General features: G+C 35.7%; 1 protein-coding gene across 2 annotated transcripts in view; it reads right to left on the reverse strand.

The window, feature by feature from the left end:
* CNTNAP2 (contactin associated protein 2) overlaps nt 1-19,130 on the reverse strand; it is a 2,064,798-nt gene that overhangs the window by 1,391,145 nt on the left and 654,523 nt on the right. For both annotated transcript variants that reach the window (XM_036864011.1, XM_036864010.1), the window contains exon 4: nt 14,990-15,183. In XM_036864011.1, the coding sequence (XP_036719906.1) occupies nt 14,990-15,183 (194 nt within the window). The remainder of the gene's footprint in view (nt 1-14,989; nt 15,184-19,130) is intronic.

A 19,130-nucleotide genomic window follows, 5' to 3' on the forward strand; every position in this document is an offset into this window, starting at 1 on the left:
ATTCAATAGTCACAGCTAGGAAATACACACACACACACGTAAAAGTAGGTAGATAATATATGTATGTGTATATATATATGTAAGTATGTAGATACGTATATGCATATTCACACATATTTTTAAATGGGATTCTTTCTTGTTTTCTTTTCTTATTCTTTATTTCTTACTTCCTTCATAGTGAGAACCACGGCTCCCAACAACCATCAACATATTTACTCATTTGCTCCATCTATAATGTATTTAAATATCTTCAGAATTGCTTCAACCACATATACATGCTTTCTCATTTCTCGTTTCTTACACAAAAGTTAGTACATAATAAATGCTCTTTGCAACTTTTCTTTTTTCACTGAACAATGTATCCAGGAAATCCAGCCCATACCAACTCATAGAGATATTTCTCAGTTTCCTTTATGGCTGCAGTGTATCCATTTTGCGAATGTAGCTTAGTTTACTCAACCCATCTCCTGAATGTAGTCATATAAGTAGTTTCCAATATTCTGTCATTTCAATAATGCTGCAGTGAATGACCTTGTGTATATGCGTTTTCTTGTTATTGGAGCCGTAACTTTAGGGTAAATTCCTAGAAGTGAGTTGGTTGGTTTGAAGAGTAAATGCATTTATATCTATTGTATGAGCTCTCTATTCATATTTTTTGCTTCTGTTTCTACATTTCCTCAATTTTAATTGGGGAGACATTTTAGACATGGAAACTTTCTTTGTAATTGTTAACATCTATCATACACAGATGGCAATTATAAGTATAAAATTGAATTAAATTTAGTAGGTTTGGGCATCCATCTTACAAATAGGAAAAAAAAAACCCAAACAAACTTAGGGGTAGCCAAAGATTGGCTTATCTGCCAGTTCCTACGCACATTAGCTGCACACAATGATGTCTGTTTTATATGCACTCATCTTTGTTCAAGCCATAGGCAATGAGAGCCAGATATGATGATTCTTTAGAATTATTCTCTTCATTAGCAAGTACTAGATTGTGCTACACCAGGTACCCATGTGTTAAGTGTGAATAGAGCCCCATGTATTCACATAAATGCTGCACTTACAGAAAGACTGAAATAATCCCCCCATGGGTTGCAAGTAGGCTTTTAAGGTGCTTTGCTAAGTCCCCTGGTTGTTCCCTTTTCCTTGGCCCACCATTTTTCTCCTGCAATTGTTTTTGGTACAAGAGATCAATTCTGATCCTCTTCCCTCAGAACTGGACCTTGATTTCAAATCTGATTAAACTGTCTTCTAAAAGGTACTATTGAATTTTAATGGACATAGAGAAAAGTACACGTCAATTTACAGCTTGATGAATTTCCACAAGTGTGACAAGGCCCTAGCTCGTGAAACAAACAATTATCAACACACCCAAAGCCTCCCTTCCAGTACCTACCCTTCCAGCCACTACCCTCATGCAAAGGAAACCATCATCCAGACTGCTTACAGCATAGGTTTTACCTGTTTATGCATTTTGTACGAATGGAAACGTAGAATATATAATATCTTCTTTTGTGTCACGTGTCCTCCTTTTGCACTGACTGTACTGCTATCCTGCACTCAGCCTTTGTGAGATGAGAACCCTCTCTGTACTGTCACCAGGTTATCTGCACTGACCCGGGGTCCAGCTCAGATTCAAGTTGGCCACATATGCCTTCATTTGGCATTAGCTCCTTGACATCTCACTCGGCAACCCGGAGCTGCTTCCAGGTCTGAGGGTTGGGTACACTTTGCTGCCCTGGTCAGTATTCCCAGCCTTCCTCTTATTTACATGCTGCTGTGACCTTGGCTATATTTTCTCCCCTATGGAAATCCTGAGCTTTTCATGCGTTCCCACAATGGCATTTTTGACACTTTTCTCCTTTCAATAGACATAGATGTGTGCAACATTTGTCGGTATTCACTCAATAAATATAAATTAAGAAAATGAACATTATTGTTTAAGAAATGTGCATCTAATTATAACTACCTATACAAATATCCACTAAATCCCATAATTCAGTCAATCTGTTAACAAATATTTACTGAGCACATTCCATGTGCAAGATACTGTCCTAGCTGGGGAGGCCCAATGTTTAACAAGACAAATAAACCTCTCTGAGACCTTACATATAATCACCCACTGTTATATCTTCTTAGAGCAAAGACAATGGGGACACAGAAACCAAGAACCAAACTTGGTCTCTCACCTTCCCTGATCTTGTCATAGTATTTGACCCAGAAAGTATGCCCAGGTAAGTACTCAGGGAATGGTAGCTAGTATTAGAAGTGGTGCTTGATCTTAGTCAAAATGCCTAACGCCTCTGCACTTCAACTGAATCAGTTGAGAAATATATCTGATTCTATTACGTATCCACAGATTTTATATGATTGGGGGAAGATTAAGAGTTATTTAGTAGTAAGGGTTGAGTGAATGTGTGTGTGTGTGTGTGTGTGTGTACGTGTTTTATTTCATTATCACTTACCCCAACTTCAAACATAAAATAACTACCTGAATAATATTTCTTTGGTCTTTGACTTTAAAATAAAAAACAAACGACATTGACATTACTGCTTATTTTAAGTAAAGGTACAGTGTATACTCCTGTCTATTACTATTCCAAGAATAAAACTGTCAAATTATAGATATTGAGTACACACTAACCTTTTTATTTAATAAGTCTTGTGAAAAACCCATTGTGTGTGTGTGTGTGTGTTTGTGTGTATATATCATCTGATATCACATCACAAAATCCCTTCTAAGGGAAAGGAAATTTCTCCTGTATTTTTTTAGTTCTGTTATCAAATAGTTGTTTGTGCCAGGATGAACGGAAACAGCTTGAATAACTTTATGATAAATTCACAGTCTTTTCTGTTGCTCTAGGCTATCACATACAGCTCTATTTTCCACTTTGTATACTGTAACAAAACTGGAAAATACACAAACAGGACAGTCACTGTGCGGATAGAATGAACAATTGTGCTTGCTCTGTGCATAGGATGAATAATGCCTTCACCCTGGGCAACTTAGCTTTCATATATGAAATGCGAGGGGATGTGCTTCTTAACTTTCTCTGAAGAATACTGTGAAAGTTAACTAATGAAGCCTGCTGTTTTCAAACAGATGCTCTTATACTCCAAATGAAATGAACAATTACATCTCAAGATGCAACTGGAGAAAGCTGTTTTAGCTTCAGGAGAGCTCTTTTCTTTGCTGAGAGAAGAAATGTCTATATTGTTTACAATGCATGTTTTCTAGAGTCCAGTTTTTAATAAAGACTACAGAATTAAATGATGTTCATAGTGTCACATGGTGTTTAATTCAGAATAAAGTGCTATGTGAGGTTAGAAACTTGGACATTTTTTAAAGGCCAAACATTCCTCATGGGGTGGGTTGAAGAGTTGGTTTTAAAAAGCATCTTTGGCTCATTTGTCACCTAGGAGAGAATAATTCTGAAAATCTTTCTTTGAAGTTTTGCTTGTAAATAAATGAACTCAGAGAGTCATCAACCGACTTCTCATGGTTTGACCGAGGAATATTTCCTGAGTTCATGAGGACAAATGTACGATTCCTCTTAGAAGCCATTGTCTTTCTTATAAAACCATTCCCTATTCTTCAAACTGTACACAACACTGTCAACACTGCAGTGGTAGCAAATAGGTTTTATTGGCCTAACTTTATAAGGCTCTTTTCTAACAGTTAGGTGTAATGGGTTGAACTGTATCCCCCTAAAATTCATATGTGGAAGTCCATCCCCCAGGACCTCAGAACATTATCTCATTTGGAACCAGGGTTGTTGCATATATAAATAGTCAAGATGAGATCACACTGGGGAGATCTGGCGTTTGGTACATATGACATTCCATCACGTATATGTACAGCCCATTACAGTTAAAATGTGGTGGTCACCCAGTTTTCTGTGGGCAGTGAAAGAAAGAACCGAGGAGCGCCATGGTGGCGAAGGTCACAGGCAAATTAATTAGACAGCCCTGGTTTCAAATCCCAGCTCCACTGTTCATACACCATGTGTACCAGGGAATGGACTGCCTTCTTTAATCCTCAATTTTTGCATTTGTAGAATGGGCTTAATAATAATAAAATCCACAACATCATATTTCAGTTATTTTGCAGATTAAATGAGGTAAAGCATCTCAGACACTTAATCAACCCTCAAAAATGCCGGTTCACTGTTATTATTTATTAACTGGTACAGGTAGAGTTTTTTGAACGGCTCTGCTACATCACGGGAGGGAGTTTCCATATATTTCACTCACTACTGCTGCATATTAATATGACTGTAAACCATTTAAATGGGAATTACAATAGACCCGCTGTCGCATCAAAATGTATCAGTGAAGTTCGTGGGAGAAATGCCATTGCTTATCTCAAATAATCTTTTCTTTTGGAAGTACAACCTAGTTTTTCTAGGAGGAAGTCTTTTCTCCTTCTCTAGGCTTCTGAAAAGGCACTGATGGTAACTGAGTGAACCGTTCAGACAATCTATCAACACAACTTCTTATTGCCAGAATGATAAAACAGCTTATAATTAAGCAAGTTTACTCAAGCAAACAAAATTTATTTGCCAAGACATTTTAACATTCTATTAGTTCTTTCTCAAAGTCAACATTGAATAAATTAGTTACCTGGCAAAATTGTGTGCATAAGTGACACATGTAGTACAGATATCCTCACGGTCACCAGGGGCACAAACATACTTAAAGTCACCCAAGATGACCGGGCTTTTGTTTACAGTTATCGGAGTGACTTTTACTGTCATTATAACTAGATTATATTCTTCTTGAGGACAGATCTATCAACTACTTACTTGAGATCTTTAAACCACTTTTAATATTGTGTTCTATGATTGATGATGATGTTAATAATAATAATAGTGATAAATAATTAGGAGGATGTGAAATGAGAGGAAGATAAGATAAGCCTACATTTATGGCGCATTGTTGTAAGCAATTTAATCTATCCAATCCTCACAAAACCCCATAAGGTAGATACTATTATATCCCTTTTACAACTAAAGCGACTAAGGCCCATAAAGGGTTGATTAATAAGGTTAAATGTTCACTGTTACAAAGTGTTAGAAAGGGTTCTGATATTTCAAGTCCAGCTCCAGAGCCCACACTCTCTTGTTCTATATTGTATATGCCATCAGATTGTTTTCATTTAGCCAAAATAAGCAAGTGGTCATTATAGTAATGGTACTTCTTGCTAAATCAAAGAAAGGTATTTGGCTCCATATTGAGTATTGGGGTCAGTATACCTGGATTTGTGGCTCAGATGTAAGTAACATCACATGTTTCAGCTTCAGCCCATGTATCTTCAGAACGAAGTACTTCAATTTAATTCTACACTCTTAAACATCTATTTTGTGCTTGGCAGTGAACTCAGTACTAAGAATATTAGTGAGATGTGCCCTAGAGGACTGCATAAACTCCAACATTCTTCCAAGACGGAGAGTTCACAGTATATAACTTAAACATTACTGATTTAAAGGATATGATTTCAGAATTCTAAAGAAAAGTCAGCTTTTTATCAATTTGTATATTATCTGAAAATCGGGAAAGAGACATGATTATGTACAGAGCCTCTCTATCCATTCCTACCTATTTCAGTAGAAGATTCATCTGCTAGCAATGACTTCCTGTAACAGAGAAGGACAAACCTGACTCCATATTGGATCTATTCCTTTAGCGCTAATCTTTGTGCTCTCTTGCCTGTGCTTAGTCATGCTGGCTCTGCACCTTTGTAATAGAATGTTGCCTACAGCCTGAAATATACATGACAGTCCACTGTCAAGGCTCTGCCTCCAAGGCTTGACCTTTAAAGATATAACACTTTTCACTCATATAGAGATAAAAAGTTGCAAAACAGAGAATAACATTTGTCTTGTTGGAGGTTTATAGGAACATTGCACCCTGGCCTAGTGGACGGCTGCAAGAACAAAGGATTCAGGGACCAAGAAGTCTGCAACAACCAGCCACGCCCTGAATTCTAACTCCCGCACAATGGCTCTTTGGGAGACTAGTCTAGCCCCTCATCTTCTCCCTCTGCTGACTTTCCAAATAAAGTTGCTATTCTTTGCCCCAATACCTCATCTCTCTCTTGATTCACTGGCCTGTCGTGAGGCGAGCAGTGTGCGTTTGGACTTAGGAACATTCCCACTTTCCTCTGCATCCCCAATTTCTTGCCTACGTAACTAAGGACACTCAGTTCCCCAAGAAGCTGCGACTGACCATGACCCTCGAGCACTCTGAATGAAGCATTTTTTTGTGTGTTCAACCTGTGCATCCTCTATCTATTAGGACACATATAGTCATACAATATAATTATAAATTTAAGTATTTAGCATTACCACTAGATTTTTTTTGCCCCTAGAAGGCAGTAATTGTGTTTATCTCCAACCTTCAGTAAATTGTAGGCCCTCAGTAAATGCCTATCAAAGCTGATTCTCTTTTCATGATCTATCTGCAATTTGCACTGCAAATTTTAATTCTTCCAAATCTGCCTTCTGGTTTGGAAACACAGGAGCCAATTTTAAGTCCTTTTTCTCACGAGAGTTCTTCAAATATTGAAAACAACACACTCTAACGTGTATACACATCACTTGTGAATATATATTTTTAAAGTTGAAGCATAGTCGGTTTACAATACTGTGTTAGTTTCAGGTGTATAGCAAAGTGATTTGGTTTTTCATATATATGTGTACATGTATATATACACATATATATACATGCAATTCTTTCATTCTTTTCCATCATTAGTTATTGTAAGATATTGAATATAGTTTTTGTGCTAGACAGTAAATCCTTGTTGATTATATGTTTTATGTATGGTAGTGTGTATATGTTAATCCCATGTTCTTAACGTGAATGCTTTTAAGCTGTAGATTCTCATTTGAAAGGTCTGTGGTGGGTCCATGAGATTCTGCATTTCTAACAAGCTCCCAGGTGATGTTCCTGCTGCTGCTGTCGAGACATCTTTGAGCATCTGGCTTCCGGGAGGCCTGACACTCTATCTGCAGGTTCTCTACCTCCATGGCTAACCAGCAGAATCTGTTTCCGCGAACACTTAGAAGTCTGTTTTGGAGTCTGCTTATCTTATTCTTTTCAACTAGCCTAAGAAGATAGGAAGGAGGACTGTAGTCAAAAATAGGCTATTTTCCTTGATTTCCAAAGTTAATAAAAGTGAATTCATTAAACTAATTTAAGGGAAGCATCATGGTCATATTTTCACTGAAGTTTAATAAAAAACATATGTGAAAGACCTGTCCAGATGCAATTTGTACTGTGATGCATAGGATTCCATGTGACAATTAATAAGATCACAATTCAAATGACATAAATTAAATTTGCATTCTCAATTATACTTGAAAATGAGTTATTAGTCATTTCAGGCTGAGATGCACAGATGTAATATAATGCACTTCCCCATGCATTAATAGAGAAAAGCTTTTGTAAAGTGAAAGTAACAGGCTCTTTTGAATTTTCAGGAATAAATCCAATATAAAATACTATGGTAATGTATCTGGAAGTCACAAATTTATAAAGTCGAATAACAATTAAGTGGTTAATATGAGTAAGTCATTGTTCTAAACTCTTCATGTGAATTATCAATTTAATACCGATAACCTGTATTGAGATAAGTACTATTGAGGTAGGTGAAGTAGGTACTGGTGTTAGTTATTGTTATTATTTTATAGATAAGGAAATTTAGGCATAGAATGGTTAAGGAAACTGCCCAAAGTTACACAGATCTATGTAGCCTAGTTATGACGACTGGCCTGAGTGGTCTGATTCCAGAAGGTACCATTGGGCTGTTACTTTCACTGCCTCTCAGGGGCTGCAGTCACACAGGCAGCATGGTTTACTGTGCTCTAAATCCCCTCTATAGGCCTCCTAGTGTTCCTCTAAATTCCACGAAGTTATCACTTGAGCAGAGTAGAGACATGCACTTTAAATGAGGGAACTGATATTTATTTATTTAAAATATTTATTTTCAAATATTTATTCAATATATTTGTAGGTACCTATCTATCAATATGTTATATAAATTTGCATTCGCTTGGAGTCATTTAGCTTCATGTCACCGAAATCCAACCTTGATCTGATAAGAAAAAATTAGCATCTCCATTATTTGAGTCCAGAGTAAAATAAAACACCTGAGAATATCCTTATGCTTAATGAGAACACTCCCCCTTTCAGAGACATCTCCCAGCAATCAAATATACTTAAAAAAATTACAACAATGATTACATATATCCTCTTTTATCTCATAGATGGAAAACATACTAGACAGAATGAAGGATTATATACTGTTATTCCATTATCTGTTAGAAAACTTATAAGATTATATCATTTTCCTTTTCCTAACTATGTATGCCAACAATATATTCACTATTATTAATAACATTTTTATCTTCCAAATTTTTGGAAAAAAACTAAACACATAACCATGTTGGTTAGAATGGTTCTATATGCGTGTATACGTGTAGAATAGTGAGTGACTAACAAATTGACACAAGACAAAAATCTCATGACCTCTTAAAATGAGAATCTCACAATACAAATGTGTATTTAGAAAGGTGATCAAAATTCACTAGTAGAAGCATTACAGTATATGCAAAAGGATCTGGACTATCCACTCAACTTATTAAAATTCATGAGACTTTAAAAACACTACCTATCCTAAGAGAGGTGTAAATAGAAAAATCCATTTCACAGAAATAAGAAGCCTATTCTAAGTTCACCTTGGAAATTATTTTCTTCCATACAATTCCTGAAGATTTTTTACCCTATTTATATCAAGGGTCATTTCAGAAAGGGTTTAATGCAGATTACTCTGATATGTTTTATTTCTCAATAAACTGTCTATAAAATTATTCTGAATATGCCTGCCTGGTCCATTTCCCCAAGTGTCTATTTACAGCAACAATGCACGTGTGTACCTAAACAAGCAAGGGAAATTCCTATCTATTGGTGAAAAAATTCCTTTATTGTCCTAAGTGAAGAAGAGGCTGTTATTATCTGATGGAAGATACATAAGCAAGTGACAGGGATAGTTGTCTTCCTCAGTGTCATATGCAGGAAAAATTCTAGATTTTTTGGAAAGAATTTAAGTATACTATTGAACTGTGAAACAGTTATGTTTTACATCTATAACTGGAACAGATTTTTTAAGTGATTTGAAAAATTAGTGCAACCACTACAACAAATGGTTGAAAAGATAGGACAGAATAATCCATTCATTTTTAAACACTGTCCCTTTACATGGCTCATTGGACACATGGCCATCATTATGGTAACAATTTGTTTCAAGCACTGCAATGCACTTGGCATAGAGCGAGGTCTACCAGCCGTGCCTCACAAGCGTAGCCTGCACTGCACCAGCAATGGCCGCTCCATTTGTGAATCGGAAAATATGCCAGAGATTTGTCCACATTCCACTTCCTACTTTGCCATGTTTCCTTCATCTACAATATTTTCAGATATTGTAAATCATGAATAAGGGTAAACAGAGGTCAAATGGACCTGGAAAGGACAGAGGGAGACTAACAAATCTGGAAATTATAGCAGACTCTAGTCAGTGAATACAAATACTACACTAGTTTTATAAAATGCTTCTAAGATTGGCAATTGATGACACACATTTCTAAATCCTTATTGTTTGCAAAATTTCTTACATAATCTCACTTAAATCTCCCAAAAGGCATCATTCCCATTTCTCAGTTTAGGAATTTGAGGCACAAGGGACTTCTGCGATTTTATAAACCAAATAAATGAACCCAGGTACTTGAATTCAGACCTTTTGAATCCATATCTTGGCTTTCTCTTTCCAAGTACCTAGGCTAGGTAGGCTACCTTCTAGGTAGGCTAACCTAGAAGGATGTTTTGGGAACGTTTATTATGCAAATATTGGTTAATGGGCTCTTTGGTTAAAAAAAAGTAGAGAATACATGTTCCAGCTATTGACTTGATATTCATAAAATCAAAGAATTTACTAAATTAATCTGTTAACTACTATTTGCTTTCCAGATTTTTTAACTGTTTCAAATTTGTTAGAAACAATTAAGTTTTATGTGTGTGTATATATATATGTGTGTGTGTGTGTGTATTTGGGGAGAGCATGTAAGCAACAAAGAGATCTGAGTTTTTTTTTAACAGATCTAGGAAATTAATATTCTACTTAATATTGCTTAGAGAATACAAAATTATATATTTGTATATTCTTGATAAGGATCTAACTATGTAATTTAAATATAATAAAACATTCCTGTTCTGTAGGACTTTCCTTTCAATATATTCAGTGATTACTGATCCCACTCTGACACTATTTATGAAAGGGATTAAAACAGTTTTAAAAAAATAATTAGGAATATATAAGCATATTCTCACTATTTAAAGACAATTTTAAAAAGAGAAAGAAAAACTGTGTTTACATTGCAGGTAAATTTGTAGTATGTTACTATCCTGAAAAACAATAATAGTATGTAAGGAAGGCATTCACTATTAATACTCCAATTTCCTATTTTGGCTCCAAATATCTACATTCAAAACCAGTAATTGAATTACCTAAGCAAAACTAAATGCAGCCACTTAGAAAAACGTGCTGGAATTCTTATTGAATTAATGTTCAATGGACTTCTGATAAGAAATGCTTATATAAGAATACTTCCTTTCTCCCTAACAGATTATACATAGGAAATCTGAAAATACCTTGAAAAGTATGCAAATTAGAGTTTGTGGAATATGTAAATGCAAATTAATTTTGGGCAATTTTACCAACCTTCACATATTTTCCTTTTATATTGGAAAGGAAATTGTAAATAGAAGGAAATGGCATTGAGGATAAAGTGTAAAGGAGTCTATTATGCTTAGTATTATCAAAGAGAAATAAAAAGCTTGACTAGTTTTGCACATTTAGCAACTCACATATTGGAGTATTAAATATTCAGCTAAAGTATTCTTCAGAGGTCTTTTCAAGAACCATTCTCATCCACAGTAAGACTCATGACTTTAAAATCTTGTGAGACTGTCATAATTTCTTATCTACATGACCTATTCCTCACTTATTTTAACATATCATCCAATGGTCATAAAATAATTCAGAATCTCCATATGGACATTTAATAAAAATATTATAATAAAATTGGTCATGGTTGTCCATTTCTACAATAATAGAAAGAATAACCATTGACATTTGTTAAAAACAGTATTTAAGTGATTGAACTTACATTATTTTGCATTCTTCTCAGGTAATCAATCATTTTAGGAAAAGCAACCTTAAAACTTCATCAACTTTGAAATCTTTTGACTCTCTGAAACTTTACATTGTATAAGGTGTTACCCATCAAAAAGCTATCCAATCTTATCTATGTGAGAAATCTTTTTTTTTTTAACTAGCCTTCATTTTATTTTATTTTTTCTAACATCTTTATTGAAGTATAATTGCTTTACAATGGTGTGTTAGTTTCTGCTGTATAACAAAGTGAATCAGCTATACATATACATATATCCCCATATCCCCCTCCTCTTGCATCTCCCTCCCACCCTCCCTATCCCACTCCTCTAGGTGTTCACAGAGCACCCAGCTGATCTCCCTGTGCTATGCGGCTGCTTCCCACTAGCTATCTATTTTACATTTGGTAGTGTATATATGTCCATGCCACTCTCTCACTCTTTTAAGTGCAATATACATTACATTAAACAGTTGGAGTAAAAGAAAGTCCGATATTTGATTACCATTTTTAATAAACTTAAGCCCAGTATATTTTTGGTTGAGATTTGTAAGTGCTAAATTTTAATTACTTAGTGCATGTTAAGACATAAGTTCAAAAGTACTGAAGAACTTTTAGGAAACAACAAATTTTATCTCTTTTAGAATACATCAAAGTATTGGACTATTTTTCAGATTAGCAAGGGTTAAAATATTTCTATCATAGATCATTAAAGTAATGTAAATTATGTTGCAGGCTCATTGGCACTTAAGTATATTTTACAATGTTTAGTTTGTGTCTCAAATTTGTTTTGATTTTTAAAATTTTATAATTAGCTCACTATATTTTCATCTAGAAATAATCATTCATTGCTCACCACGTACTCATTTTTAATGAGAAATACATGATTTTAAAGGAAGCAACAAAATGAACACCAGAAAGGCAAAAAACGATAGCAATACACCCCTTATCACCATCAGAAAGGGCTGAGAGTCCAGTATGTAGATGTAGCCTACCTTCACAATTGGTGATATTTTCGCTGAATGACCTTGTCTCCCTGACTCAACCACTGGCATTTTATGTAAACCAGAAGAGTCCAAGTCACCCTCCTTAGTTCTTTGAACTTACCTCTCTGTATTTAGTCAGAATGGGACCCTCCCTTACTTCTAAGTGTCTGATAAGTAAAGCTCTAGTATCACTGCATTTTAGCAGTGATCTTTAGAGCAGCCATCTTTATAAACTACCTTAGTGCATTATGATAGGAGAGGATTTGACATTCTCTCAACTGTGGGATGAAAACGTTACAGAAACAGAAATCTGAAAGATAGTTTGGAGTCTGGCTGCAGCCACTCAAGTAATTGCATTTTTGGTTAGCACCCACAGAGAATTAGAAAACAATGAATACTCTACTGGAAGAGTTTGTGATCTGAGCCTTACTCATCTACACCCAGTTAGTTGTTGTTTGGTTAGTCATTTGGTCAGTTTCTCTCTCTCTGCTCAACTTTAAGGAAGGTCCTTTCTAATTTTCTCTTCTACCATTGTTTTTCACAGTTGATCTCCTCTATCCCCACCTTAGCTACAGGCTGAAAACCAATCTAAAATAGGGTTCTCAATGTCGACTGCACATTAGAATGACGTGGGGAGTTTTAAAATCTCAACGCCTAGACCATCTAATTCCAAATCTCTGGAGGTAGGGCCCAAACACCCATGTCTTAAAGCTTTCTAGGTTCCATTGTGTATCCAGGGTTGAAAACCACTTTTCTATAAATTATGCCTGAGACTTTAAATTATCTTAATTGTGAGATGAAGACTTTCCATAAAGAGAAATTTTCTCCTCTACTTGCTTCCTACAATTTACACATCCCAATATACAAATGTTCTTGCCATACAATCATGGCTTAATAGAAGTTACTTCTAAAGGACTACTCTGTCATATGTACCTTTTATTATCAGGATATTATAAACTTATCTCACATGACAGCTGTGATCACTGGATACTGCTGTGGAAATGACCACCTACCCAAGCTTGGAGCACTAAACTCTGCATACTCACAAAAATTGCTTGAGGATTTTTAAGATATAAATTCTCTAGGAGTGGGCCCTGATCAGGTTGAAAATCCCCAGCATTCTGTCTAATACATAAATTAAAAAGAATTTCCTCCCATTCCTCCTTCTCCTTTTTGTTTAGTATTGATGGTTTTACTTGATTTTGTTTATGGCTGCCTTTTAAAATAATTAAACTAAAATAGATCCCTCAACATTTAGTATTTTATAATAATTTATTTATATGGTGTGAATATTTGATTGAATATACACAACTTTCCAATTTAATTTAAATAATTTTAAGAGTAAATGGATTAAACTTTATATTTTTCTCTCCTAATAAAAGGATAAAGTGCCTATAGATCTGTAATAGGGGTTTAAACTACTACTGTAATATGAGAATGTTCTTTTCTTACCACAAATCACTGCTCCTACTCCTCTAAATTATTTCTTCATAATTTCAATAGTTTACTCAAATTGAAGATCTCTGTTTCGAAAAATATCAGTGTCATTAATATAAATTCTACTTACATGATTCTGATTTAATTGGTCTGGGTGTGCCTGGCATCCATATACTTTAAATTCTTCTCAGGTGACTCAAATGGATAGCCCAGATTGAGACCTGCTGCCCTAAACCTTGAATAGAAACTGCAGCCTACGGAAACTTTCTTCAGTCAACAAGAATGAAGGAATAGCTTCTCAGTGGTTTTAATAGATAAATACTGGCAAATGCACACACCTCAGAGTGAGGACTCGTAATATTTTAGAACGTTTAACACTGGGGAGGGGATGCTAATTGTGGTGCCTGATGTGTTCCAGAGCTATGGTTGGTCTTTCATTTGCTTTTTCTTTAAAAGAAAACTACTTTTCTACCTTATTTTTCTCTTCATAGGTAGCTAAGAAGTGGTGCTTCATCCAAACAGGCCCTCAGTGAAACAAAATAGAAAACCGGACTGGGGCTGGCTTCCAGCAGGAAGTGAACCGTTTCAGAGTCCACAGTTCCCCTGCCCTGTGTCCATCAGCTCCTCTAATCCCTGTTGGCAATAGACCTTCTTACCTGTTGCCCTTTAAAGATTTAATTAAATATCTTCAACAGAAACAGTCTGAGGCAAATAAGTGTGAGCAGATATAAGAAATGGAAACCTAAGTCAGGAGAATTTTTTTTTTCATTCTATTTGCTTAATTCACAGTTCAGAATTTGCATACAATGTGTACCACGGCAGATCTGTTCTACAGACAAAAATATAGTTACCTGAAATATTGTGCTTAAAGAATTCTAGTGTTCTATCATCATTACATTATTTACCAGATACTTTTCCTTTTTTGTTCAGGTTTCAACACAGTTTTATTGGGTGGTTTTGTTTTCTGTGAAATACACCAGAGGTTGGGGGAGGGGACACATTGAGTTTACAATATAAGGGTTTTCCACCACTAAGGAAAGGCACGGGGTGGGGCAGGGTAGGGCATACTGGGGATTGGACTCATTTTCCCACCTTCTTTTGCTTTGCTCACATTTCTTTTCTCTCTCAGCAAGTACCAGAGGACACAAACACAAAGAAACAAAAATAGCAAGATGAACCTCCAACCAGGCTACTCCCAAGCCTTTCCCCAGGCTGCACCAGGGCTGGGAGGAGCCGGGTAGCTGCTCCCCAGCCCTAGGACACACGGGAGTCTGCTAGCATTTTCAAATATCTGCAACTCAATTCTACGTCTTTGCGTTTCTGACAATGACTCACCCAGATATTCCCATCTTGATGGTAAGGTTTCCAATTTCTCCCTGTGTCGCTGTAGAGCATGCGGTATTGGGTCACCCAGTCTGAGCTGCTGTATCTTCCTTGGGTTGCTATGGCACTGATCTGCTTTCGATTGCCAAAGTCAACCTGAAGCCATTGATAATGGTCACTGTCTGATGGAGACCATCCCCCAGCACCTGAATAAGGTAGAGACAAGAGGGGGAAATAGGTATTTAATGTTGAACTTCTACAATTGACAATGGATCATTCTGCATCTTTTAATTGCCTTGGTAGTACCATATTTCACAGATACATTATGAAGTGTCCTTCATAGATGCCACTGGGACTTCAACTAATATTCTTAAAGCTGGGTAACATTGATACTCTAACCTCCTTATGGTGTAATTATGTGCTCATTTTCTCCTGAGCAAATGTCCTCATAATTCCTCAATTAGGTCTTATTAGTACATGTCGAAGTCTAATTGGCTGAGGGTTGATCAATTTACCATGAATTCTTCAACTAAAAGTCACTAGGAAAAGATATGTAACAATCTATTACTTCCTCATGTAAGGGTTTATCTTTTAGTAGACCATAAATGAAACAAAAAGTAATTATACACAACTCTACAATATATTTTACTTTAGAAAGTTCAGAGTTCAAAGAATGCTAGTAGTTCTCAAGATGAGGCCTAATATTGCATTAAGCCCTTGGACTCCTGAGAACTAAGATATATAGTAAATCAGGCAATACATTTACTAACACTTAAGAGGTAGACAACCGATGACTCTAGATAAACACACTTCTAGGAAAATAATTTGAGTCACTAAATGAAGTGAAACTTCTTTTGGTAAAATAAAATAAGTGACTGGCAAATAGTAAGAATGCAAAAACCATTTATCAGAAAAATAACACTAACATAGAACAAAAAGAGTCCTAATTTATAGCACTCTGTAAAATAACTACGGTTGTACATAAATACATTACAGAAAATATGGCATAATGCTTAGTGCTAAGAGGCAATATAATTTTTTGAGTAAGTTTTGTTACTAATGGGAGTAAATAATAGAAAAATATTTAACAAATTATCCAATATACAGTATATCAAAACATGTGCATCACTTTTCAAACAAGGAATTTAAATGCTGCCAATAAAATAATTTATTTTATGAGAGTATGCTAATAAAGATCATTTTGTAAATCATCACTGATATATCATTCATTTCATGATGTTTATATGCCTTACTTCTGCTTTCAGCCATGACAGAATAGCTCTCCCACTACAAAAAATTACAAAACTGACAAAATGTATACAATTACCCTTTTAAGGGATTGGACAACAGAGAGTCTTGGACCCTGATCCATGAGAGAAGATAAACAAATGAGGTGAGCCCTGCCAGCTTCCTGGCTTTCTGCCTGGTTCACTTTCCAGATCATGGCACATGGAAGACTATTCCAAACAGGCAAAGCAGCATCACTGAGATGGAGGCAGAGCAGAATCAAAGCTCTTGAGGAACCTGGAATTTATAGGACAGAGTACCAGGGAGGGGGCAGCTGTGCAGAGAAGGGGCTCTGGAAATGTACATAGGGTCGCCAGTGAGTCTCTGCAGTTCAGACTCTGAATGAATACTATGTTGTGTATTTGCAGACCAAGACTCCACTAGACCAGGTAAGGGGAGATCTGAAATGAACAACAGTCAGAGGCTGCACAGGGCTGGAAGTAGTCTGATTTCAGACTGGACAAGATTGAGAGAACTTGAACAAACCTAGGCATTCAGTAGAGATCTCAGAAAGGGAGTAGAATAAGTTAATCCTAAATAAGGATTCTAATTCTAATCCTACTGTGGACACATCTGAACAAAGGTTGGTAACAAGCCTGAAAAAAGATCAATCTGACCCACAAATAAATTAACTCCTTGGTTGAATGAAACTCAACACTCCATTAAGGAAGACCATGAAAGTTTACTTTTCATGAAACTTTCATGAAAACATGAAAGAAACAACAAAATAGAATACATAATGTCCAGTACAAAATTTTTTAAAATATTAGATATTTGGGGAAGCAGGATAATGTGACTCATAACCAGAGAAAAGTCAGTCAATAGAAATAGACAGAAAGATGACAGAGATGATGAAATGAGCAGATCAGGAGCTTAAAACAGAGATTATAAATTTGTTCCATATTTGAACAAGAACAGATAGATACTGATGAAACAAATATGAAACCTTAATGGAGAAAAGAAACAACAAAAGAGAGCAAAATGGAAATTTTTGAACTAAAAATTATACCTGAAAATAAAACATTTACTGGATGGGCTTAACAGCAAATTAGAAACTGAGAAGAAAACATTAGTATACTTAAATACAGGTCCATACAAACCCTTCAAACCAAAGCTCAGATGGGGTAAAAAGGCTTAAAAATGAACAACACTTCAGTAACCTGTAGGATAACATTAAATATCTTAACAATCATGCAAATGGAGTAAGAAAAGCAGAAAGGGTAGAGACTGAGGCAGAAAAAGATACATCTCAAGAAATAATAGTTGAAAAATAAGAACCCAAATATCTGAGAAATTCATTGAACGCCAAGCAGGGTAAATACAAAGAAAAACACACCAAGGCACATCATAAAGAACTGATAAAAAAACAATGCCAAAGAGAAAATCTTAAAACTGTTCAGAGGGCAATAACATCTCAACAACAGCGATGCAAGCCAGTGAACAAGGGAACAACATTTCTGAAATGATGAGAAGAAAAAGAAAGTGTCAATGTAAAATTCTACATCCAGCAAAAATATCCTTTAAACATGAAAGTAACATAATGATGTTTAGGACAAACGCTGAGAGAATTCATCATCAATAGGTATGCTGTATAAGAAATGTAAAATTTTTAGCTTCAAGGAAAATCGGCCATATGGAAATTCACGTGTACATGAAGAAATAAATGCTGAAAATGGTAAACATGTCACTAAATATAAAATATTTGTTCATGTTTTAAAATTTCTGTGGAAGATAATTGAGTGTTTAGAACAAAAATAGTAACAATGAATTAGAGGGTTTATAACAGATGTAGAAGTAAAATGTATGACTACAATAGCACAAAGGGTAGGAAGCAAGAAATAAATATACCGTACTGAGTTCCTTACGCTACATTTGAAGTGATACAGTATTACCTGAAGCATTAAACCCTAGATCAAGGGTTTGCACACGTTTTCTGTAAGGGGTTAGACACTGAATATTTTAGGCTTTGCAGACCATGCTACCTCTCTTATAACTACTAAACTCTGCTGTTGTAGCACAAAGCAGCCATAGAAGATCCAGAAATGAGAGTGTGGCTGAGTTCCAATAAAACCTTATTAATAAAGACGGGGGGCTGGCTGGAGGTCTGTAATGTGTCAACCTCTGCCCAATATCAACTTCTGAAAAGAGAGGAAATTTAAAAATCTGCACATTTTACTATATCTAAATTATACTTCCAAAACATTTTAAAAAGATTTATGTGTATAATGTGTGTGTATATATTTAGTCTACATACATGCTTTCTATAGAAAGTGTGTATAACTACCTCATAACTACTTTCTCAGTCTTCATTCTCCTATTTCTTCAAACCACACTTCTACAAGAATGATGTTTCTAAAATACAAATCTAATCACATTTACTCCCAGACCAATACTTTTCAATTGATCCTCATTGCCTCCAGAAATAAATGGCCCACGCCTTCACACACAAAAGACATGCCTGGAACACACCCTCTATACCTACACAAATCCTCCCTCAACTTATCCTGGGGAATTATTATTTTTCCTTCAAGGATCAGCAAGTTCACTCCAAACATCACCTCTGCAGTGGATGCTGTGATATGCCATTTTGGTTCTCCTTTATGACTGGAGGACTTATTCTTTCAGATATTTAGAGTGCTGTCAGAACACAGTAGTTAGCTGTAATTCCCCTTCAGGAATTTCCTTGGTTAAAAAAAGAGGCATTTTACACAAGGTCACATCCCTTCCTAGGTCTGTACAGATGCAAAGATGGGCCAACCAGGGGCTATAAAGGGCCAGTACCCTTGCCCCAACTTGGGAAAACTATTAAGGGTCACTACGGTCTCAGAGGTCCCTGAGGAATTAGTTGAAACTTCCATTGAGATTG

The sequence above is a fragment of the Balaenoptera musculus genome, chromosome 9, assembly GCF_009873245.2.
Source record: "Balaenoptera musculus isolate JJ_BM4_2016_0621 chromosome 9, mBalMus1.pri.v3, whole genome shotgun sequence".
Taxonomy (NCBI): domain Eukaryota; kingdom Metazoa; phylum Chordata; class Mammalia; order Artiodactyla; family Balaenopteridae; genus Balaenoptera; species Balaenoptera musculus.